This window comes from Arvicola amphibius, chromosome 9, assembly GCF_903992535.2.
Source record: "Arvicola amphibius chromosome 9, mArvAmp1.2, whole genome shotgun sequence".
NCBI classification, from domain to species: Eukaryota; Metazoa; Chordata; class Mammalia; order Rodentia; family Cricetidae; genus Arvicola; species Arvicola amphibius.
The window spans coordinates 44,105,313-44,130,880 of NC_052055.2; the positions used below are offsets into that span (position 1 = coordinate 44,105,313).

The 25,568-nt window shown below is 47.4% G+C and overlaps 1 protein-coding gene across 3 annotated transcripts in view; it reads left to right on the forward strand.

The window, feature by feature from the left end:
• The first annotated feature begins 469 nt into the window (after positions 1-469).
• Positions 470-25,568, forward strand: part of Ppara (peroxisome proliferator activated receptor alpha) — a 62,132-nt gene continuing 37,033 nt past the window's right edge. Inside the window, exons 1-2 of one of the 3 annotated variants that reach the window (XM_038342489.1) lie at positions 470-490; positions 1,673-1,759. Coding sequence is in view for 1 of the 3 variants with exons in the window: in XM_038342487.1 (XP_038198415.1) it covers positions 18,877-18,945 (69 nt within the window). In the remaining 2 variants the exon portion in view is untranslated. Of the gene's footprint in view, positions 491-588; positions 1,002-1,672; positions 1,760-18,795; positions 18,946-25,568 lie in introns of those variants that run through there. The other 2 variants (XM_038342488.1, XM_038342487.1) reach the window with 2 other exon arrangements.

Genomic DNA, 25,568 nt, shown 5'->3' on the forward strand with positions numbered 1-25,568 from the left:
GGGAACTGAAGCGCGCGCGCTTTGGGGTGTACCCTTCTCTCTGGGCTTTCTCGCCCGTCGGGTGACCTTGAGCAGTTCCCATACCTAACCAGACTCAGTTTACTAACGGATACCGTGGCCCCCGGGCACTAAACGGGCGTCGGGAAGAGCTGCCCCGGGCCTCTTCGGCCCCGCCCCGCCCCTCAACAGCCAATCGTGCTCTGCCGTCTGGGGGGTGTGTCTCGCCCTGAGCCGCGGCCCCGGGCCTAGGGGGCGGGGTTTCCGGGGCGGTCACCTCGCCGCGGGACCCCGCAGGGGACGTCCGAGGGGCGGTGCGTGTAGTGGGGGCGCGGCTGGCACGGGCTCACAGAGGCGGTGCCGGGCCGGGGCCCGGGACGCGGCGGCCCCACGACAGGGGTGACGGGGGCGGAGGCAGCCGCTTGCGCCCCGCCTGGCGCCGCCTCCCCGGGCGCGCTGGCCTCGCGGACCCGCAGGCGGAGCGCAGCCTCAGGTGCTCTGGGGCGGGAGGGCACGCGCGGGGGCGGGAGCCAGGCGTCCCGTCCCAGGACAGTGAAGTGGGTGGACAGGGAGAGGAGGGGCTCGGTGGCGCATGCGCGCGGATCAGGGGCGCGGGTCTACAGACCCACAGGCACCGGCTGGGGCACAAGCTGGGAACGCGTGCGACTCTCCGGGCCCGCGGGACTGTCCACTACTTCGGGTCCCCGCGAGTGCCGAGCGCCGGCTCCGAACTCTGTTCGCAGCTGGTAGTGGGGTTGGGGGGCTTCGCGGAGTTCTTGAATTGGAGCGACGCTGGGTCCTCTGTTTGTCCCCTGGAGGGGAGGGCCCACGGGCGGGGACATCGGGGCGCGTCCTTCCCACGGCGCGGTGCATTGGGGCGTCACCCACCGGGGGGCGTTTCCTGAGACCCTCAGGGATCTCAGAGGCGAGGTAACCTGAGGACCGGACAGACTGATTCTGGGATCACTGAGCCCGGCTACTCCTGTGGATCTGGAGAAACGCGGGTGGGTTCCTGTCACCAGCAGCAGACCCGCTTTGAGCACCATTTCCCACACTGCGTCTGACCGTAGTGGGGAGATGGGGGACAGGCCCCAGAAGTAGGGTAGAATCTGCCAAAGCCACCCTATGTCTCTGCCTCTCCAGAGCCCAGTGCCACAGCGGGTCCTGGATAGGGCAACTTAAGTCTCCTCAGCACCTCTCGCTGTGCGGCCAGCATGCTAAGGATAAAGGGAGCCTAGAGTGCCATTGTGCTAGTCGGGAGGGTGACTCTGCCCCAGTATCCGCTCCAACTATCCTGGAACAACTGCACCCCTCCTTTTCCCAAACTTTTTTTTTTAATTTTTAATTTAAAGGGAAGAAGGTGTTTCTCTGCAGTTAAGATTCTTTCTAAGAAAACCTATGGTGTTATAATGTCTTAGTCTTTGAGGGGCACTCTGCTACTGTTGGAGTTGCTCACCCACCGCAAACCCAGCCCACTCCTTTCTCTTAAGAAAACCGGAATGGCCTCTCCCCTCCTAGCACTTCATGGGGGAGGAACTCAGAACTTTCTTGGGCCACCCTGGAACACTATAGTGGTTGCAGGCAGCAGGGTCATAGTGACTTTCCCAAGGTGGCAGAGAGTTGGGGGGGATCCAGAGAACGTATTGTGACTGGTTCCTTCCTTAACGTCCCACAGCCAAGACTGAAGTTCAAGGCCCTGTCCTACCGGTGGAACTGACCTTTGTGGCTAGTCAAGCTCAGGAACAAGACGCTGTCATCACAGGTAAAGAGGACTTGAGCTTCCAGACTGAAATATAAATGCTGTCTTTGGTTGCACTAGCAGGAGGCCGGGGGGTTGGGTAGATTATTTTATGATGAAATAGTAAATGCATTTTCAGGGCTTGGAAAGCCAGGCAAATGGATGGAACTGTGCTTCATTTCTGACTGTGTGTTCCCTGGGAACTTCAGTTCTTTACGGCAGCCTGCTTTGGTGCTTTTTAAAAGGAGGTGGCATTGCTTTAGAAATAGTCTTACTGACTGGTTATAAACTGACTGGTAAGGCTGGCCTGATGTCTTCTAGCTGTTTCCAGATAAATCTGACTACGTGGTCGGTGATTTTCATCATTAGCCATGGCAGGGATGACCCCAAGAAACAGTCAGATGAACAGTCCTTAGCGGCCACATAAAAGGCCAGGGACATTGGGCCTGACGGTAAATGAAAGGCAGTAGAAAGCAAAGTGTTTCTTTTCCCACATCTTAAACATGTATGGAAACACACCAGACTCCCAGTGCTTGTTAGTAGGGCAGGATCCTGTTATGTAGCCCATGCTAGCCTGGATCTTGCTGTGTAGCAGAGGCTATCCTTGAGTTCTTTATATTCCTGGCTCAGTCTCCTAAGTACTGAAAGCTGAAGTCGTTCTTTTTAACTTATGCTTGTCAAGCCTATTAATTAAAGAGTTCTAAAAATTGTGCATGCTTTTGTGTGTGTGTGTGTGTGTGTGTGTGTGTATGTTTAAAGGGTGGAAAGAGATGGGAGAAAACATGTTTCTTCTATATAGACTTTTATAATGCTTTATTATGTTGAGGAAAAATATTTTCGTGTGAATAAAATGTCTCATTGCTTCATTTAAAGTGTCTGTATAATATCCCACTAGGCTTAGATACAGTATTTAGCCAATGCATATATAGATAAATGTGAATATATCATTCATTTGATTCATGCTTACTGTATAGCTGCTAGGGGCTCCTGTGTCATTCATGAACAAGGCAGTCATGGACTTGCTCATGAAACTAATTTTATGCTGGAATATAGGAAACAGCTGGAGTTGGAGCTCAGTTGGTGTAGTGCTTGCCTAGTACACACTGTACCCTTGGTTTGATCCCATGCAGTACATAAATCAGGTGTGGAGGGATGGCACATGCTTGTAATCCCAGCACTGAGGAGACAGAGGCAGGAGAATCAAAAATATATAATAAGTTTGAGAGTAGCCTGGGCCACATGGGACCTCATCGCAAAAACAAGTAAATAGACATGGTGGTGCATTCTTTTCATCCTTGTACTCAGGAGGCAGAGGCAGGAGGATCTCTGTGAGTTCAAGACCAGCTTGATCTACAGAGTTTTAGACCAGCCAGTGCTATGCAATAAGACCCTCTCTTAAAAAAATAAAATAAGCAAACAATAATAACAGAGCTAACAAACAGACAAGCAAAAGAGAGGTTTATAACTATCCTCATAATGGTTAAAGGTGAAGACACTGGAATGCAGGGAGAGAATGGGTGTCTTAGCCGTTTGTGCCTTGGGACCCTTGTGCCCCCTTTTAAATGTTATGATCATTTGTGGTTTTATAATATCGTTTGAAAAGATTTTATTAAAACATTGATTGAAATGTCTCTTTGCTTGACATAAATGGATTTTAATTACAACAAATTCCCTTGCCCCTGGTTGCTCTTGCAGCCTCTGTGTGGGGTGTTGTTGTTAGTGGCTGATGTTTGTCGTAGCTTTGTGGCATTTCAGCGAAGGTCGGGGCCAGTTGAATGTCTGCTTTTGGTGGCAGAAGGGAGAGGGTCTCTGTTTTCATTTCTGATTTTGGCAACTTGATAGGCACTGTTTTAAAAGATATCATTTCAGTGGACATGGTGGTGGTGCATGTCTTTAATCCTAGCACATGAGAAGCATTGGCAGATAGATCCCTGTGAGGTCCACAGTCTGCTCTGCATAGTGAGTTCCAGGCTAACCAGGGCTACATAGAGAGACCCTGCCTCAAAACTAGATAAATAAATAAATAAATAAATAAGCTATAACTTTTGTGTATGGGACAAACCTTTGCTGTGTCTGTGATTTTAGCCTTTTTAATGTGCAGAATAAACTAGATCATCTAGGGTCATGGGCTTAGAGAAAATTAGGCAGAGAATTTAAATCTCCAACTTGGTGATAAGAGGGTCTTTGCTATTGTTTTGGGGTTTTGTGAGGTTTCTGCTTTGGTTTTGGTTGTTGAACATCAAGTTCAGCACATGCTGTGCTGAGGGGTGCCCCCAGCTGCAGGTGGGTTTCAGTAGGAGCTTCCAGAGAGAAGTGTGTGCTGTTTAGCAGCTTGCATCTCTGGGCTTCGGCAGAAAGGAACACCGTGCATGTGGCTTTCTAGATTGTGCTATGGATTTACTTGTTCTTCGAAAGTGTGTATGTGTGTGTGTGTGTGTGTGTGTGTTTATGCGCTTTGTCTATGCAGCCTTCTGTGGCTGAGCATGAAGGGGCGGTGACTGCGGTGTCCTGGAAGAGTTTGTGCACATCACATAGTGAAGCCCTTGCTCTTTGGCAAAGTCTTCCTAGTTGAGCTGAGCTGGCTTGGGGTCTGCACAGCAGAAAGGAAAGGGCACTGGGGAGTGCATTGGAGACCACCTGAATACTGTGGGGAAAGGTGTGATGTCATCATTCATTATGACATTTTGGGTCCTCGCCTCTCACTGCCACCTGCTAGGCCACCTTCTTTCCACCTCCCTATACTGCTGCTTCTCAACAGAAAATGCAGCTCTCTAGATCACCTTGAACAGCTATGACACTGGGAAACAGCAGCCGAAACAACCATGCCCATCCGAGTAGCCGTCAGGGTGGCTCAGGCTCTGGGCCACCTCTGTTGTCCAACTACCCTGAGCCATTTGTAGCTGTCACAGCCTTTTGACCTCCCAGAGACTTTCTCACTACCTTCCCATGCCCTCTCATCAGATTCCAGTTTGAAGCAGGTAAAGGAGAGGGCCGAGGGCTCTAGCAGTAACTTAGAATGTGACAGACAAGTCCTGCATGTGCCCTCCCCCCAGTGCCTCTCCAGAGGTGTCCAGCTTAGGGCCAGCAGGCTGTGTGTGTCCCAGGATCGCTGTGAGTGTGACCCAGTGTGTAGATGATACGGCAGTGCAGTGTCAAAAGTCAGATGCCCATTAGACCAAACCATACTGAGGGACCTACTAAAAGGCAGCCTCCGGCAGCATAATGGGACTCATGTTTAGGTGTTGCCTGCACCATGGTTCTGGAGAGTCTGCCTCTCCCACTGAGGCGGGGGTGGGGACTGGGGGTAAGGTGTTGGCATGGAGGGCGGGGGTTAGGATCTGTCCACTGTTCACCTGCTAGCACCATAGATTTTGTAAGAACTTGGAGAATCTCATTGAATATGTAAATGACTGGAAGTAATGAGATCAGCAGAACTCATTGCCGTATACCCTTGTAGGAGCACTCAGGGCAGGTGTCTCTGAGCTGGCAAGTGCTACATCCTCATCTCCACTGTGGGGCACCTCTTGGTAGTTGGCAGCTCTCCTTATAGCCAGGATATAGTTCCTGTAGCAGTGGAGTAAGATGTGCTGGTTGCTGTCAAAATATTATGTTTGTAATTATCACTAGATTTGGGAGCTACTCTATATGAAATACTTTTTTTAACACTACAAAGCCTGAAGATATGTTTAAATAAAGTGTTATTTTTTTCTGCAAACCATGGACTCAAATACCTGACTGAGGAAGAAATGTGGTTCAAGTTCTGTAAGTTGGGACATGGAGCTAATGCCGTGTGTGTGTGTGTGTGTGTGTGTGTGTGTGTGTTTTCCTGCATTTATGTCTGTGCATCACATGTATGCCTGCTGCCCGTGGAGGCCAGAAAAGAGCATTGGATCTGGAACTAGAGTTACAGATCGTTGTGAGCTGTCATCAAACCTAAGTCCTCTGCAGGAGCAGCCAGTGCTTTAACCACCAAGTTACCTCCCAAGCTTTTAAATGTATCTATTTAATGGATTAAGGGTCTTGCATGGGATGTATATTCTTAGGAGAAATTGGAGAAATTAAATGCCCCTGCAGGTGGCACACCACAGGCTGCTTTTATTCTGCTGGATTTTTAAGAGGTTTGGAAATAAAAAAGGAGTGAGTGTCTCTAATTGGATCCACTTTCTTGACACTTTCTGCTTGGAGAACACAAGGAAGCCTTTAAAACAGCATCGCTCTGAGTCTTGAGAGTCAGGGCTGGAACACAGACTGGTTAATTGTCCCAAAGGTCACTGAAACTTGTTGTGAACAATTCAAGATTAGGGTAGGGTCAAGAGTGAGGGGCCCCCTGGGCTCTTGACAGCCATTTGTAACTGAACAAGTCTGCGGTTATGTGATAACTACTCTTGAGGTGACAAGCAACAACTATCGGGGAGAGACCTAGTAATTAGAGGTGAACGGGTGGATGTGCCTGGTTCAAGACATTAGCTCTGGCTAGCCTTAGGTGAGCATTCACGCGAAACAAGATGACCTGTGAAAAATGCAAGGTGAAGTCACACAGCAGGTGACAAATCTTAGTGCCTCGGAGCCAGTGTTTCCGTGATGGTTTTTACTGGAACAAGTTTTAGCTGCGGTTTTCCAGGTGGCTTTTCTGATTGGTCAGAGTGATACCTAATGGCTTGCAAATCCCAGAGCCCTGCTCTCCTCGTCTGGAATCACTAGCCGAGCCGCTCTGATGCATTCCAGGCTCCAGTCACAGACCAGCCTGGGGGAGGGTTTTATTCACCACTTTCTAGTCCTGTGCATGAAGAATGATGCTTTAAAAAAAAAAAAAAACTGTTCTGGGAACTTTGAACTTTGGCTGCCGTGGGGTCATGTCTGAGTAAGTGAAAGTTACTGACAATGGAAATCATCCGGGCAGTGTGTGGTAGCATTGCCCTTGGACTTCACAGTTTAGGGAAGCATTTTGCTCAAGTATTATCATTGCCTCGGTCTTCACTTTGAAAAATACTGCAGATGTCACCAGATGCAGGCAGGGGAAGTTGGGCTCACCTTTCCTGCCTGCTGCTTCGTAAGCAGGAGCCTAAAGTACTTGAAACTTCAGAGCGTGACCTCCACGATCTCACCTTCATAAAAGTCACTGTCTGCTGTTTTCCGTTAGGAAAGACAGTCTATTGCTGTTGTTTTGAAATCACGGAAACAAGCCTGACCTGCTGTACTCAGTGTGGAGGACTGACATAGGAAAGTCACTTTAAAGGGAAGAAAAGAGTTCGGGTGTGCAAAGATGTGTGCACAACACAGAAAGTAATGTGTGAGGAAGCAGGCTTGAAAAGGGAGCGTGCAGCGAAGGAAGGGGTCTTAGTGGCTAAACGTGCTCTGAGCCAATGCTCTTTGAAGTACCGGGCTCATTTGACGAGTGCCAGCGATAAACGTGGGATGAAGCCATGTATGTCACCACATGCCTATAATCCGCGTTTGGGAATCCAAGGCAGAAGAAGTGCCACAAGTTCTATAATAGCCTGGGCTGAATAACACCAACCGAGGGAGCATGGCGTGGCGAGGTTGATGCCTGGTGCCTTTATCCGAAGCAGAGAGTATTTTATATGTATGAAGGGATTATGGCAAAAGTGGGAACATTCAAAAGTAGAATGGGCTAGGCGGTGGTGGCGCACGCCTTTAATCCCAGCACTCGGGAGGCAGAGGCCCAGCCAGGTCTGCAAGAGCTAGTTCCAGGACAGGCTCCAAAGCCACAGAGAAACCCTGTCTCAAAAAACCAAAAAAAAAAGAAAAAAAAGAAGAAAAAAGTAGAATGGGGTGGACAGTCACCAAGGGTGGATCAAAGATGGTGGACAAAGGGCACCCACCCTTGCCACTGAACCTGCAACCTGGATGGGACCATGAGAGAGGAACGGGGAGTGTGCATCTGGGCTGGTAGGTGGCGGCCAAGAGGAAAGTTGTGGTTCTCGGCCAAGAGGACAGCAGTGGAGAGGGAGGAACAGCTTCTCACCTGGAGCAGCCAAGGCTCCTTGCAGGGTTCCGGGGTTGTACTTAGAGACTGGGCAGGGAGTGTAGCAGGATTCAGAAGGAAGAGTGATATGTGAGTGGCTTCCTTTTACTCTGGAGACCAAACATTATCGGTTTTTCCCGTGCCCTATTCTCTACTTGGATGAATCTAATAAAGGTAGCTTTTAGTGTCTAGGGCAGAAGTCTAATGAAGGTGAATGTTTAACCATACTCAAGGGCAGCTGATAATCTCGATAGCAATAGAGGCACAGGCTCGGAGAAATGGGAGCCCGAAGGAAGACTTCAGCCAGGACTTCCTTGACTCAGAGAGCACAACCCTACAATGAACTGTGACCCTTTGGAGAAATGAATGAATCTAGGAGAGGCTTTCCTGGTGAGAGGAAACATTTCTAGAAGATATTTTAAAAGAAGGTTTAGTGGAGACTCTGAAGCCTCAGATAAGGAAGTCTTTGAAAACCAGACCTCAGGAGATGGTAATGTGCATTGTAGCATAAATTGAGCACATCTACATCCAGTTATCTTGAGAGCTTTGTATTTAGACTCACGAAGGCAGATTACCAAAGGGCCAGTTAGCATAGACTGCCCAATTCTCAGTATCCTCAGGGTCAGTCCCCTGAACCCAGCCAGCCCCTCTGCCTCCTGCCAGGCCTCTACACTTTACCATTTCTCTCTGAACTCCAAGTCCAGACATCACCTGTGACCTTGCCATGACTCCCAAGCTTTGTGTGTCTTACTCTGAGCCACCCTGCACTGCTCCCTCTCCTTGATCCTTCCCCGTCTCACTCATTGGCTCCCACCTGGACTGGTCTAAGGGAAGCTTGGGGCAGCACAAGCTACAGGGTTCTCTCCCGTCACTTAGCAACCCTCAGACTCAGGTTTTTCACCTGGCCTGTGCTTCAGTTTCCTTGTTCATAAATGGGATGACTGCCAGCGCTTTCCATAGACAGCCCTGCCTGGCAGGCTATAAGAACTCTGTAGGTGCTTGCCTGCCTAATTAACTTTCTCCCACTGTCCGTCAGCCCACACGTCAGACACTCATGGGTTTCAATGGTGACCAGAAAGGCATAGCCCGACCCCCCAGAGCTGACATTTTCCACTCTGGCATCTTACAATTCTTTTCCTACTCTTTACCTTTTCCACAGAAGACGACGACATGCACCCTTCTCCTGACCTAGGTCTTCTCTCGACCCATAGCCTCTTCCCTTCAGATCTCAGCTGAAGACTTCCTTCTTAGCTTTCTCCCTGAGCCTCCCTTGGTGGGAGCTTTCTGACATGGGTACCAACACAATTCTGGATGCCTTCCTGTCAAAGCATGCGTGTCTGTGCTATGTCTGTTCACATGTGATTTGACGAAAGTGACTTTTCCCTGAGACCCAACAGCTGCAAGAAGCCTAGTGCTCCTCGCTTACACCCCACTCCCAGATCGGTAGGAGCAGGTGCATTCTCTGTCTGAGAGTTCTTCAAGGTTGTTTCAATGCCGCTTCCTTCGTGAAGTCTTCTTGACTCTCCCCAAAACAAGTGTGTGTGTGTGTGTGTGTGTGTGTATGCACATGTGTGTGCGTGCATATGGAAGCCAGAGCTCAGCTCCTACTATCTTCTACTATTGCTTGCCACCTTACTTCTTTTCTTTACAAGGATTTATTTTGCTTTTAAGTGTGTGTGTGTGTGTGTGTGTGTGTGTGTGGTGTGTGTGTGTGTGTGTGTGTGTGTGTGCGCGCGCGCGCTCGTGCACCATCCATGTGTGGGTATATCCAGAGGCCAGAGGCACTAAATTTCCTGGACCTAGAGTTATGGGCAGTTGCAAGCTGCCTAATGTGGGTGCCAGGAAATATTTTAAAAACACTCTGCTCAGCCATCTCTCTAGCCCTTTCTACTTTACTTTTTGAGACCAGGCCTCTCTCTGAACCCAGAGTTGATTGATTTGGCGAGGCTGACTGGCCAATGCCTCTTCCCCTCCAGTGTTAGGCTGCACACACATGTCTCTGTGCCTAGATTTTATGTGTATTCAGAGCTGGGCATCCAAATTCCAGTCCTCATTCCTGTGTGGCAGGCACTTCACTGCCAGAGCCTTCTCCCCAGCTCTGGATACAAGACTTTTGCCCATCACATACCCAGAGGCGATTTGAATCTCTTGCTTCTGCTCATTCTTCTGCCTTCTCTTGGCGTCTACCAGTCACTTGTTCCTAGGTTCGTTGGCTTATTCAATAGATATTTATTGCATCGCAGCGGATGCCAGACTTGGTCCTGAGTGCAGAGCAAGCAGCGGGAAGCCGCAGGGACTACCCTTCCCTTCCACTGCTGTCCCTCTCTGGGCTACAAGGAGTGGCAGATGGGGAGTGAAGCATGACCTGTGGTGTAGAAAGACCCTGCCTAGAGGGTCCGGTGGCCCTCCAAGGGCACATGCACAGGGCTTAACAGTGGCTCCAACGTGCATCTCAGAGCATGCTTGTTCTAAGAATTCAGAATTTCCCTTTGCTAAAGGAAAGAAGTTGAAGGAAAAGTAAGACTCACTAAAATTCACAAATCTGCAGAACCCTTTCCGTTCTTTTCATTGTGATCTTGAGGCATTAAGTGTGAGTTAAACTCCTCTTGACCCACATCGGCCGACGGGATCTAATCTTAGGTGATTATTAACTCTAATCAGGAATTTAATGACCGATATTCAGGAAGCATTGCCCGTTTAATCACCACGCCTGCCCGTCCCCTTCCTGTCGCGATGGGTCCGGCAGCCTCAGGGCAGTGACCATCTTCCCCTGGCCAGCAGGTCAATGGCTTCCTGAGATGGAGCCTGGGAGGGTCAGAGCAGACTTCGGGGTGCAGTGGGCCCCTTGCCATTCAGCTCAGTTGGCCTGCATGAGGTCAGTTGTTCCCTAGACAAATATAAGCCTCTCATCCAGGCCTGTTTGCTAGAAGAATCTAAAATGAGAGCGAGCCCAAGCTGCTCCTTGATTTGCCTGGTGGGTTTGAAGGATGGGGAGGACATCTGGAGGTCATGAGCCCACTAGGTTAGATGGGAGCAGCACTGGCCCCTGCTGCTTCTGGGCAGGGTACCCTGGCTGCCCTCGCTTGTGCATGGAACCCAGGTAGTGAGATGGATTTCAGGGTTTTAGCTTTTCTTTTACAGTCAAGCTGTTTAAATTACTGTATGTCCTCAAGAGACAAAGGCAGGCAGATCTCTGTGAGTTCAAGGCCAGTCTAGTCCACAGAGCAAGTTTCCAGGACAGCCAGGATTGTTACACAGAGAAACCCTGTCTTAAAAAAGAAAAAAAAAGAAAGAAAGATTACTGTATGTCATTTATATACAGTGAAATGCATCTGTCCTCAGTCTGTAGTTCTGTGAGGTTTGAGAAACCCTATTAGATCCCTGTTTTCTCGCTAGATGCCAGCTAGAGTTTGTTAACTGTTTCTAGTTATCATTCCCAGTGGCCTTTCTGTTGTCATTGACACCAACCCCTCTCACTTTGTTCTCTCTCACACATCACCTGTTCCTGGCTCCCCTCTGCCTTCACCTCACCCACCCCTTCTGCAGCATCTCTGCTTCCAGCCAGCAGAAGACAGAGTTCTCCACCATGAGACCTCAGGTGGGCCCCTTGCTCCCACCCTAGGTCTCAGGATGGCCCACCATCAGAGTCCCTCAGGATTCTTCTGGAGAGCTGGAACTAAGTGTCACACCCTGTGGACTCTAGGGCTAGTCATTTCTTGTGGTTTTGGAGGCAGAAGTCTGTATCAGCCGGCAGAGCTGCATGGCTGTGAAGGTTCTGGGCAGAACCCATCCTTGTCTTTCTAGTGTCTATGATGGCCACAGTCCTTGTGCTCCATAGCCCGCCAATGTGGCCCTGCTGTGACTGCTTTCGCTTCTCTCTCATATCTGTCTATAGTCGCATTTCAGCTTTAATATTATTTAGTGTGTGTGCATGTTCATGTGTGTGCACAATCATGTGTGTGAGGTCAGAGGGCAACTTTTTAGGAACCAGTTCTGGCCTTCCACTTTGTGCAGACGGGGTCTTACACTTTGCAGAGACAGGGTTTCCCTTGTGTGTGCCTCTATGCCCTATACTCCAAACTAACTGGCCTGAAAGCCATTCAGAGTCTCCTGTCCCTACCTCCTTCACCACAGGGAGTGCTGGCATTAAAGGCATGTCCACTGCATCCAGCTTTTCATGTAGGTCCTGAGGACTGCACCTTGAGTCATCAGGCATGTACAGCTAGCCTGTCTACCTGCTGAACTATCTTCCCAGTGTAAGTGGAGACTGCTCATTTGGTCCCAGCTGCCCAGACCCAAATAGTCACACAGAAACTGTATTAATTACAACATTGCTCAGCCAATGACTCAGACATAGTTCTAGCTAGTGCTTCATCTTGAAGTAATCCATTTCTAGTAATCTGTGTATTGCCACGAGACTGTGGCTTATTGGAAAGATTCCGGGTCTTCTTCTTTGGCAGCTACGTGACGTCTCCCTGACTCTGCCTACTCTCTCTCGATATCTCTGTTCAGATTTCCTGCCTGGCTTTATTCTGATAAACCATTGGCCAAAACAGCTTTATTCATTAGCCAATAAAAGCAACACAGAAAAACATCCCACATCACTTCAGACCCATGCTCCTCCTTTTTGATGATGTCTATCACTTTGCCTTAGGCCTTACCTACACCACGGTGAGCTCACTTTGACTTTATCGTTGGTGACTCATTTGCAGATAACCTCCATCTCTGAGGTATGGTGAGTTGAAATAGAAAATTCTGTGAGGAGCGCAGATCAACTGATCACAAGACCTCCCAAGCTCACTGTAGAACCCTTTGGCATGGGAGAGAACAAGCTGCAAAGCCTGGGCTCAGGACACAGACAGCTCTGGAGCCATCATTCCGTGGCCACTCATGGCTCCCGCCTTCAAGCCCACAGTGTGTTGGCAGCCGACCCTCACTCAGGGAGGTGTGGAACATAGTGGCCTTTCAATTGTTCATGCTTAAATGTGGACCTGGCAGGAGGAGCTATGGGTTAGAAGCTGATGTAGTGCTGGCCACAGTGGCTTTGCAGGGGACGGGGCGAGGGGGTTAAGGTTGATGTGATGGCCCAGTATCACAGGTGCCCCTTCCCTGCATAAGGCTGGTGTGAGGGGAAGCTGGCACCCTGTTTGCTCAGGGTATGAATGAGTAAAGAAGGCACTTCACACACAGAGGCAGGGGGTCCTTTTGGGGAGTCACAGCTCCTGGCCCCTGAAGAGAGGAAAGACAGATAGTGTGGCCATGCTCCCTCATGATCCCTGCCTGGTTTCAAAATCACCCTGTGATTGGATCTGGGTTGTGTTCCTTGAGACCATGCACAGACAGCAAACCTTTAGCTGCATGGTCTTCTCATGTCCCAGTGATAAACATGCCCGATGCTTTATAAAACTGGAAAAGTGAAAGAGGAACTGGCCGTGAATATCCAAAACCTGTCCATCATCCTTAGCCATCAGGGAAATGTAAGTCACAGTCCTACTGAGTCTCCCAGCTTGTCCCAGTCAGAGCGGCTCTAGGAAGGAAACAAACCACACATGCTGGCAAAACTGAGGAAAGAGCAAGTCGTCCACTGTGGGGAAAAGTTAGGCAGGTGCACCCATCGAGGGAACCAGTGTGGAGATGTCTCCAAAGCTAAAAACAGCTACCGCATGGTCCCGCTATACACAGGAAGGATCGTCAGGCAATATTCCTTAGAGACATTTGGACAGCCATGTTTATTTTGGCCCTGTTTACAGCAGCCAAGATAAGAATCATCCTTGCGGCCTATCAGCGGATAAGTGGATTAAGAAATGTGGGGCGTACCAGCAAAGGAGTTGTATCTAGTCACAAAGAGGAGTAGAATCTGCCATTTCTCAGAAAATGTATGGAACTAAAAATTACCATGTAAGTGACAGAGACTCGGGAAGACAGATGCTGCGTGTTTCTCTTATGAGGGGTCTAGACTTGAAAACACGCGTGTATGCACAACATGGAAGTTAGGAGGGACTCCAAAGGAGAGGATGAGGTTGGAAGGGAGTGGAAAGGGGCAAGAGAAATGAATGGGAGGGCTAGAAAAGCCAGCATTCCCCCGACCTGAGCAGTCAGGATTTAAAGACATACATGACATGAAACAGGGGAAGGAGCGTTTGGGTTGGGAGGCGAGTGAGTCGGAGAGCGTAGTTAGATGATACGGCGAGTATAATTATATAGAGGTGACACATGGTCACAAGCCCAGTACTCTGCACACTATCTAAGATATGATAATAGGTGATAGCGGTGCTGTCCCAGGGAGCGCATGTACCGCAAGTACACGGAAGAGAGGAAACCAGTGCTGGTGCCTGGGTGGAAGGAACAGCGGGAGAACAGCCAGCCGCTACTGAAGGTGCGCTGAGGTCCCCTCCTCACACAAACTGAGAAAGCGGCGGTGATGAGAAGCTTGAAGAAGCAACTCCCACACATTACAGGGGTTCACAAGGCCACTCATGACTGCAGAAGAGCACAGGGTAGCGGCTGAGGAAATCCCAGTGGTTAAAGTACTTGCCCCGCAAACACAAGGACTGGAGCACTGGTCTCTGAACCCATAGGTGCCTAGTGTGTGTGGCACCCCACCTGTCGTTCTAGCCTCAGAAAGTGGAGAGTGAGCCAGCTAGTGAGACTGACTATATTAGTGAGTGCTGGGTTTGACTGAGAGACCCTGCTTTAATGAATGAGGTGGAGGAGCAATTGTGAAGATTCTGAACAGCGACCTTGGGCTTCCATGTGCATGCACACATATGCAAAAATGCACACAAACACATGCACACACATGGACCTACACATGCAAAAACATACATCTACACACACATGCACACATATGCACATGCACACCACACAACAGGAAAGCGGAAAGGGGGGTAGTGCAGAGGATAATGTATTGGTAGCAATTCCAAACATCAAAGCAAGTCTGATGGTTTGTGTGGCACAGAAAAAAAATTGCTCCTATTCACCCTCCCAATTACCAGGTTTTTAAAAGAAGAGTGGGACTGGAGAAATGAATGGTTGTTTTTTCAAAAGACTCAGGTTCTGTTCCCAATACTCACATGGTGGCTCACAACTATCATTAACTCCAGTTCCGGATGATCCGATGCCCCCTTATGGCCTGTGTAAGTATTGCATGCATATGATGCACAGACATACATGCAGGCAAAATGCTAGACACATAAAAGAAAAATAAATATATATTTTTTAAAAAATAAAGAAGAGTAAGGAAGTAAAATTATATCCAAATATTATCAAATTAAATATAGTAGTATGCAGAAGTACAATATGTTTTAACCACATGTCAGGAAGCCAATAAGAATGGAAGTTGATTGGTTAAATATTTGGAAAATATTTGAAAAAAAATCAAGTAAGAATGATCTATGAATTTCACAGAACCTATGGAATGAAAGAGAAAGATCAGTGTAATTTATAATATTGGTTGGATGAGGGAAAAATTGTAATACAGTTAAGCATTGAACAAAATTCCAAAGAGAAAAATGTAGAGAGAATCTTAATCCAAGAAAGGATCTGTGAAATCCCTGGCACCTAACAGTGAACACTCAAAGCTCTATAAAATTAGCTACAGATTTATTATGTAGTTGTCTGCAGCATTGTGATATCAGTATATGACAATGTAATAGGACAAGAAAAATAAAAGTCATAAGTGCTGGGAAAATATTTTCAACTTTTGCTTATCAAAAGACACTTAAGAAAATGAAAAGTAAAGCCACAGACTTGGAGAAAAAAATTATAAAGCGTTTATGAGAAAAAAGTTATGCCTGAAAATAGAAGGAGCTCTCATAACCCAGTAAGAGGAAAGTGCAGTTTTAAATGGGGAAAGAATTGACTAATTCATGAGCAAAGGACATGTTCTTAAGTGGATGGAAAGAGAGCACACGGGAGATGTCTCACATCCTTAGCCTGTTGGGAAAAGCAAGTGAGCAGTACCAGCTCTCGCCTAGTAGAGATGGACCGTGACTCTCCTACTGGATCAGGTGGCACTAGGCATTTGGCACTGGCCAAGTGTGGGGGGGGGGCTGTGGGAGGGAATCTCATACATTGCTGGTGGCAATGAACGAGGACAGTCCCTTCAACAACACTGTGGCCGGTGCCATCCATTAGACTCCAACAGTAGACAGCATGTATGAACATGTTGAATCCCTGAACTGGTGCTGTACAGTATGATCATAATGGCATGGCATGGTGGGAAAGTCAAGATTATGGACCCCGTAATGAGAACAGAGAGGCCTAAGAGAGGGAGGAACAAGTGAGTCGGGAACATGGATGGGGACACTTTAGGGACAGTGAGACTGCTTTGTGTTATATAGTAATGCTGATGCCATCCCACAAAATATGTCCAGTCCTGCAGAGAGGGATCGCCAGTGATAACTAGGGACTTCAGTTAGTAGTGTGTGATGTTGGCTCATCAGTGAGCTAACGAATCTGTCTCCCCAGTGCAAGGCCTTAGTAAAAGGAACTGGTGAGAGCTGAAGCATTGTATGTATGGAAAATGTGTTGTGCTCAAATTTTCTACAAACCTTTAAACATATTGTAATAATGGATTAAAAACTAAATGCATCTATCATACACCTAGGCATAAATTTGAGAAAAGCATCCGAAGCCTCCGTTAAGAAACTTGATGTTATTATTGGGTGTTATTATTGATGCTATTATTGTTATTAAGTATGGTTTGTCCTGGTTAGTTTTTACTCAAAACTTGACACAACCTAAAGTCACGTGGGAAGAGAAGAACTTAATTGAGCAATTTGCCTTGATCAAGTTGGACTGTGGTCATGTCTGAGAGATTGTCTTGGTTAATGATTGATGTGGAAGGGTCCAGCCCACTGTGGGAAGCACCATCCCTAGGCAGGTGGGTCTGTATATAGGAAAGCTAGACGAGCAAGCCAGAGAGTGACCCAGCAGGCAGCATCCCTTCATTCTTCTGCTTTAGTCCCTGCCCTGACTTCCCTTGTGATGGACGGCATGACCTGGCAATGAAGAAATAAACCCTTTTCTTTCCCAAGTTGCTCTTGAGTTTGATGTTTATAACAGCAACAGAAAAGCAAACCATATCATAGACCAGGTAAATAGACAGGTATACCATATTCATGGAAAGGGGCTACCCGGTTTCATAAAGAAGTCATTTCCTGTAAGGAAATTCCTGTATGACATACTTAAATACTGACCTTGAACACCAACCAACCATATGCGTGCTTAGTTGAGTAGTGTGGATCCTACACAACTGGTTGTTGATGCTTTCAGTGGTCTGGGGTACCTTAAGCATTTCTCTTCCCAGGAGGTTTTGGGATGCCTGTGATGGCTATTTTTGGTTATCAACTGATTACCTCTGGAATCAACTAAAAGCCAAGCATCTGGACATACCAGATGTGAGGTATGCTCTTGATTGAATTATTTGAAATAGGAAGACCCTCCCTAAATCTAAACCATGCTTCTAGTGACAGCCCTCCCCTCGACACACAAAGGATATGGAAGAAAGAAGCCTTTGATTTTTGCCTGCTTAGTCTTCAGTCTATGTTGGAATCCTGAAGAAACAGGTTCTAATAATTGCAAAAAAAAAAATACCTTAGTAACAGGATGATTGAACTTGCCAGCCAGAGTGAAGACTAAGCTCTCTAGGAAATATCTGGGGCTCCAGCACCATATTGGTACTGCTGAGACACCCAGTCTTGTGGGCTGAACAACAACCAAATTCTTGGCCTTTCTGGAGACAGCCTTGTTGGACTACTTGGACTTTACCTGTAAATCACTCTACTAAGTCCCCTTTAAGGTAGGTACGTAGGTAGATAGTAGATAGATAGTAGACAGACAGATAGATAGAAAGAAGATATGTAGATAGATAGTAGGTAGGTAGATAAACAGTAGGTAGGTAGAGAGATAGATAGATAGATAGATAGATAGATAGATAGATAGATAGATAGATAGTAGGTAGTTAGATAGAAGGTAGGTAGATAGATAGCAGGTAGGGTAGATAGTAGGTAGCTAGTAGGTAGGTAGGTAGATAGATAGATTCAGAGTAGCAATTATGTTCTTTAGAGAACCCTTATACTGCACCTATCAAGAATCCAATGGCAGAAAGTATTGTTATGCTTTTCTTTCTTTGTTTAGCTGGGCATCCCTAGGCAGCCCTGGATAGCCTGGAACTTGCTATGTAGATCAGGCTAGCCTCAAACTCAAGATATCTGCCTTCCTCTGCTTCCTGAGTGCTGGGCTCAAAGGTGTGCACCACCACACTCTAGGGCCATGCTTTTATTAAGCAGCTGCTTCTGTTCCTGTGTGTTCTCGTCACTTTAGGTGACAGAAATCCTGTCTCTTTAAGAACGGCTTTGCCTTGAAGTCAGCTCTGTCCTTTCAACACTGGCGTTATCTTGGGGCGGGCCCCTCTCCTTCCTATAGGCTCACTGCTTAGCACGGCAGGGAGCATTGTTCAGACATTAGTACCAGTATGAAATTCATGTCATAGCTATTGATGAAACGGTGTTGTGTAGGAGTGAGAGGAGGCAGACAAAGTGAGAATTCTGCGAAATGAGTTGCTCCTGCTCACGTGGGCAGGCCGTAGGTAGGTCATCAGTCAGGACCTAAGAATGGAGCAATGGCGAGTCGGGGAGTGGCTCTTCCACCCTGGGCATCCTCGGGAGGCTTTTGAGAGGAGAGGTCTTCGAGTGTCCTCAAAAGTGTGAGTGATGCTCCAGATTGAAGAAATGGGGGCGAAGCGTGGAGGCTGAAAGCAAGTAATGGGTCTAGCAAGCTCTGAGTGTTTTCTACTGGTCAGAGAATTGAATTTACAAAGGAAAACCAAAACAGATGTATTCAAATAGTCATTGAGCTCCTCTGTGCCCCAGGGGGTACGTCAGTAAGCCCCAAACCCAAAATCCCATCCCTAGTACCAGGGGTGTGGGATCGTGGGCACAGTGGCTGAGTTTTGGACCTGGGAAGGTGAAAAGAGGACAGAAGCAGTGGGAGGAGCAAGCTTAGCTTGGGTCAGCTGGGTCCGGAACATTGTGAGATAGCCTTGTTTGACCTGGGGAGAAAGGTATGATGAGAGAGGTTGAACTCAGGTGAGAACTTGCTGAGCAGACCGGATCAGGGGTTGCCCTGGCAGCTCAGGCCGCCAGCTAGGCTCATGCGAAGAGCAGCAAGGCAGTGGAACTGGAATGTCCCAGAGAAGAGGACAAGACGTCCCAGGAGAGAGGTGGGAGCAGGTCACTGTGGTGACCATCATGAGGCCAGGTTGGGACTCCACGTGAGTGGCACGGGGCTTCCGAGTGAGTCTGGGATGTGCTTTGATTCCGCTGTTAAGAGGCCCCCACTGGCTGAAGGTGGAGCTGAAGGTGGCTAAGAGCGATTACAGAGGACTTGGGCAGGTGTAGCCCTGATGAGCAAGGGTCTATGTGGGAAGGCACTGCACCACGTGGGAGTCAAAGGAGACCCTGGCTTAGATCCAAGACCTCGTGAGCTTCCAGGCAGCTACACAGAGACCAAGCCTAGCTCTGGCTCCCAGCTGCAAACCCAGCTCCTGTCCTCCTCAGGAATGGAATGCCCAGGATTCACCTCCAGGACTGCGAACCCGGCCCCACTGTGTGGGACCCTTGTGTTGTGGAGTAGAAAGGAACACCATGGCCAGGGTTTGGAGGGGAGGAGATGATGTTTACGGAGCAGGGTGAGGATGAGGGGTCGGATGAAAACCAGTGGAAGAGAAAACAGTCTTTCAAAGCAAACAGCATGGAGGGAAAGCAGACAGTTCAAAGGGTACAAGCTGTAATTCTGTGCACAAATAAAAGAGCAAGGTCGCACAGGGGCATGCTGGGGTCAAGACTTGTGGACAGCTGGGCCCAGCCTCAGCTATACCCTCTTGCTGGTAGAGTTAGCGGCACAGAAGCTGCAGAAGCTGCTCAGCATGCTCCTGTATTGGGCCCTGGATAATTTCATGATGATCGACTCCAGACACACATCTGTCCCCTTGAGGTCTCATTAATAACACATAGTGGGTTTTCCTGTCGGGGTGTGTGTGTGTGTGTGTGTGTGTGTTATATGTTTGTGTATGTATGGGTGTGTGTGCACATGCATGCAGAGGCTACAGGTCAATATCTGCTCCCACAGAGCCCAGACCTCACTAATTTGGCTAGGCTGCCTGGCCAGCAAGCCCAGGGGTCCTCCTACCTCTGCCTCCAAGTGTTGGGGCCTACAGGTGCATGCCACCATGCCTATTTTTTATGTTTCCTGACTCTTTTTTGGGGGGTGTTTTTTCGAGACAGGGTTTCTCTGTGGCTTTGGAGCCTGTCCTGGAACTGGCTCTTGTAGACCAGGCTGGTCTCGAACTCACAGAGATCCGCCTGCCTCTGCCTCCCGAGTGCTGGGATTAAAGGCGTGCGCCACCACCGCCCGGCTGTTTCCTGACTCTTAATTTTAACTCAGGACTTTAAAGCAGAAAATTCCATTTCCCTCCAAAAATGGATTGCCTTCTGGTCCCTTAGTGTTCATGCCACTTTAAATCGTATCTGTCCTTATTTCCCTTCAATCAGTTATTACAGGAGGTGCCTGACTTAGGAGTCTTCATGTCTGCTAAGCATTTAAATCCCTAGAATAGATTCAAATCGGTGTCGTGGGGTTGGTCACTGGGGCCCTCTACTCTCTTACTTGGAGGTGGACAGAATAATTATGCCTCCAGGTTTCTTTTATTGGTTGTGCTGAATAAGAATGGAGGCTATGCAGCTCCGGGACCTCTAGTTCCAAACAGGAAAGCCTTGTACACACTTCCAGCTGGCAGAGGGACAAGACTGAGGGAGGGCATGCAAGGGGAGAGGCCTGGAGGCTATTTAAGAACCAGCTTGAGAATGGGACACAAGATAGCTTGGGCGAGAAATTCTCAATCTGTGTAGACTCAGCTGTGCAGACGGCTCTCAGAAGTAGAGGTACTTACACAGCTCCTACATTCTGTTTAAAAAAGAGGAGAGCTGCCAGGGGTACCCCCTTGAAAGTGTCCTCCACATGGTCGGCAAGGAAAAGTCATGGGCGGGTTTCAGATGCAGGGAGAGATGGCAACCTGACCCTAAACAGGGACCTGTGCTGGAGAGAGCCAGACTGCCTCACAAGAGTTCAATGTGAATCTTAGATTAAGGTATTGTGTCTCTGTTAAAATTTGCTGGAAGCAGTAAGTGTGCCCTGGTGTGTGGAGAACACCTTTGCTTGTAGCAAATATGCCATAGCAAACATGTAGTTTAGTACTTGGGGGATGGGGCCATGACTAATCCTCCAATCATGTGCACGTGCGTGTGCACACATGCATACCTGCGTTCACATGCATACCCCCATAGATACAAATGGTAACTATACTGAGAAATGGTAATTACACTGGGTAAGAGCTTACTGTGGGCCTGATACCCAGTGTGTCCTCTTAGGCATGGCTTTTTTTCACTCACTGTGATTCCTTGAGAGGCATCTGCATTTTGGGGTTCCTTAGTAGATCCCTACTGTTTGTTACTGAGCCCCATTCTGCATTGCCTTGTGATAAACCACGGTGTGCAAAGCTATTCACCCACAAAACACATCTAGGTTTCTTCCAGGTTGGGGTTACTATTGGTAGAGATGCTTTCAACATTTGTGTGTCCATTTCCTCCCTCCCCTCCTTTTAAAGATGTATTTATTTATTTTTGTGTGTTACGTGCATGTGCCTACTTGAGTTTGTGTTACATGTGTGCAGTACCTGGGAAGGCCAGAAGAGGGCATCAGATCCTCTATAACGGGAGTTGTAGGCATTGCCTGCTGCCCAATGTGGATGCTGGGAACCTCCATTCACTGCAAGAGCGGTTCTTGCTGTTAGCTGCTGAGCCATCTCTCTAAGCCCCCCTTTTCTTATTTAAAGGCTCTGTTGAGATGCAGTCCACACCGGTTCATGTTGTGTTATCCCAAGATGCTGAGCTGACTTACACAGTTAGCAATCACAGTCTCTGAACTTCTCAGCTCCTCCCCTGACAGCCACTAATCTGCATCCTATAGGCCTCTTCTGGAATCAGACACAACCTGGTCTCTGTGATCACCTTTCCCATGTAGGAAGTCTGCTGGAACATACGCCCATTCCTCTTATTGACGAAATATCCCCTTGTGTGGACAGACTGCATTTTATTTAACTATTTATGGTTTGGCATATATTTGTTTTCTGAGTTTTTGCTACTGTGAATGAGGTTGCTATGGCCATCTCTTTATGTGTCTTTTAAAAAATATGGATGTTTGTGTATGATACATGTGCAGCCATATCAACTCAGAAACGGAGGTCAGAAGACAACACCTGGCAAGCTGTTTTCTCATTCACTGTGAGTCCCAGGGATGGAACTCAGGTCCTCAGCTTGCGTAGCAGGTGCTCTTACCTACTGAGCTGTCTTCCTGTCCTCTTTGTTATCATAGCCTAGTGGGCGTGAAGTCACAGATCCCCTTGGGTTTGATTGCATTTTCCTTCCACCTTCCCATGTGCCTGCCGTCTTCTTTTGAAAAATGGCAGGGAAATGTTCTTGCATACTTTCTTTTGTGTGTGTGTGCATATGGTGTTCGTGTAAGCACACAAATGGGGAGGCCAGCGGATACTGTCAGATGTCTCCCTTTTTTGCTTTCTACCTTATTTTGTGAGAAAGTCTCTCCGTGAACCTGGAGCTCATTAATTCAAGCTTGATTCCTGGTCTAAGGTCCAGGAATCCATGAGTCTCGGGCCTTGGCCCTGTACTGGGCCGCAGGTGTATATTGTTGTGCCTGGCTCATATAGGGGTGTTGGGGATCAAACTCAGGTCCTAAGGTCTGCATAGTAACTTTTTTAAAAAATGACTTTTCAAGACAGGGTTTCTCTGTGAAGCCCTGGGTGTCCTGGAACTCACTCTGTAGATCAGGCTGGCCTCAGATTCAGAGATCTGCCCGTCTCTGCCTCCCACGTGCTGGGATTGTCCATATGCACCACCATGCCCAGAGTGCCAATAGTGTTCTTCCTTTTATCTTTCTGCCTTTTAAAGGTTTAGTTGTTTTAACTCTGTTGTAAAGAAGTACTTGGAAGGTAGGTATGGAGAGCACACATCTTTAGTCTCAGCATTAAGGAGGCAGAGGCAGGCAGATCTCTGTGAATCGAGGCCAGCCTGGTCCTCATAGCAAGTTTCAGGCCAGCTAGGGCTACATAGTTGAGACCGTATTTCAAAATAAAAAGTATTATTTTCCTACTCATGGCGGCTTCAACTTTATTCAACAAATACATGAATTCCTTCGTTTGAATTAATCCTAAACTTGTAATTTACATTGCAGTTTTCACTTATTTTCTAATTTTTTTAAAAAACGTGGCCTTCCATTTTTTTCATTTTTTAAAGTATAATTTTTATTTATTCTTTTAGAATTTCATATGTCTATATAATGCATTTGGATCACATTTACCCCTGCTCCTCTCCTCTGTCCCCTAGTTCCTTACAAGAATAGCTGGAGCCGGGCGGTGGTGGCACACGCCTTTAATCCCAGCACTCGGGAGGCAGAGGCAGGCGGATCTCTGTGAGTTCGAGACCAGCCTGTTCTACAAGAGCTAGCTCCAGGACAGGCTCTAGAAACTACAGGGAAACCCTGTCTCGAAAAACAAAACAAACAAACAAAAAAAACCAAACAAACAAACAAAAAAGAATAGCTGGAGCCCCAGCTATTCGTTGGGTCAGCAGTAACTATGAGCGTCCTTGGCCTTGCTGCTGGCCAAGGCACAGAGACCCTCAATCTCACCGTTAACCTTAGTGTTCGTTTGATAGATGTCTGTTATTGAGTTGGTTTGATCTTCCCTAATCGGAACTCATTAAGGGCCTTGTCATGCTTTGTCCACTGTCTCTCCTTTAGCTGTTGCTATAACAGCATGCACTTCCCAGTGTTAAATCGCACACCTGGGATCAGTTTCACGTGACTGTGACATATTGGTTGGGTTTTTTTTTTTTAACTGTTTATGTAGTTGGGGTTTGATTTGCTAATATATTGCTGAAGATCTTTATGTTGAAACTCATAAGCAAAACGCATCTGTAGCGTTCCTTCTTTTAACTGGCTTTGCTGGGTTTTTGAGTGGTACTAGCTTCATGGAAATGCATCGGGAAGCATTTCCTTCTTGTCCTGGTTAGACTTATCTGAGAACTGGGCATATCTTAGATGACTTGGGGGAAGGGGCTAAAAATGAAAACCCTGTATCTTTGGTTTTGGCCCTCCTATCTTTATCAGGCTGGCCTGTGGCTCTGTCTGTAGGGGATTGTCTTAGTTGGTAATTGATGTAGGAGGGCACAGCCCACTGAGGGCAGCACCATACCCTGGGCAGGTGGCCCTGGGCTCTATAAGAAAGCTATCTATACATGGGTCCGTGAGCATCAAGTAGCGTTCTTCTGTGGTTTCTGCTTCAAGTTCCTGCTTGAGTTCTTGCCTCAGTGATAGGCTGTGGCCTGGAAGGGTAAGCCAAGTAAATCTTTCTTCCCCAAGTTGCTTTTGGTCATAGTGTTTTATCACAGCAACAGAAATGAGACAAGAATACTTCATTTTTAAAATAGCGATTATATAAGATTGTTTATGGATTCTTCTTTAGATATTTGGTAGAATCCTCCAGTAAAGCCAGACGAAGCAAGGTATTTCTTTGTTGGATGTTTTAAGTAACAAATTAAATTTTGTGGTCATCAAGCTATTGGTGAAGTTATGACAGTAACTTTTGGGAATTTGTCCATTTCTTCTCATCTGTTTTATTTCCCGACAGCGGGGGCCTGCATCTTGTATCTATCAGCCTAACTGAGGTTTGTCAATTTGATTGCTTTCCCTGAAGATCCAACTTTTTGCTTCATTAATTTTCTTTATGGCTTTTTTTTAAAATTTTTAACTTCATTGACTGCTGTTCCTGCTTTATTATTTTCTTCCTTCTCTTGCTATGCATTTTCTTTGCTAGGATTTTGTTGGCTTCCCAAGGAAGACTCTTAGATTATTGCTTTGAGCCCTCTCTGCTCCTCTTTCCCCTGCTGGGTATTTTAGGACTAGGAATTTCTTTCAGCCATATTCCTGCAGCTTCTCATGATTCTGTTGCAATTGCGATACGTTGTGTTTTTATTTAGCTCTGTCTGTTCCAAATTTGTTTTGAGACTTCATCTGGACTTGTGGGTTGTTTCGAGGTACACAGTTGCATTTCTAAGCATTTAGGAATATTTATGTCATCTTTCTCTCGTTAATTTCTAGCCCGATTCTGTTGTTGTCAGAAAGCACAGTTGACGTGGTTTTGGTTTTAAATGACTAAAATCTACTCAATGGCCCAGGATATATGTCTTGGTGAATTTTCTGAGGGCTCTTGAGGTAAATGAAAGTGTAACTGTTGGGTGGTGTCTTGGCCCTGCTGAGCTTCTGTAGCCAAGTTATAGTAAGCCGCGGCCGGCAAGAGAGTTCAGCACTAAAGTGTATGCTGTATGAGCCTGGGGACCAGTGTTTGGATCTGTGGAACTCGGGGATGTGCTGGGTGGGTCTTGCAGCCCTCCTGTAATTCCAGACTCTGTGGAAACAGGGAATTCCTAGAGCAAAATGGCTGGCAAGTGGAGACATATCTGCAGACTCCCTGAGAGACCCTTCCTCGATGAATGAGGCAGAAAAGCAACTGAGGATGATTCCTGATGTCAGCCTCCAGCCTCCACGAACACCCTCACATATATACACATGTACACACATATGTATCTATACACACAGGTACACACACATGCTCCTGTACGGGCATGTACGCACATATATACATGTATACACATATGCACCTGTACATACATGTGTGTACACATGCACCTGCAATATTTGTACACACACACA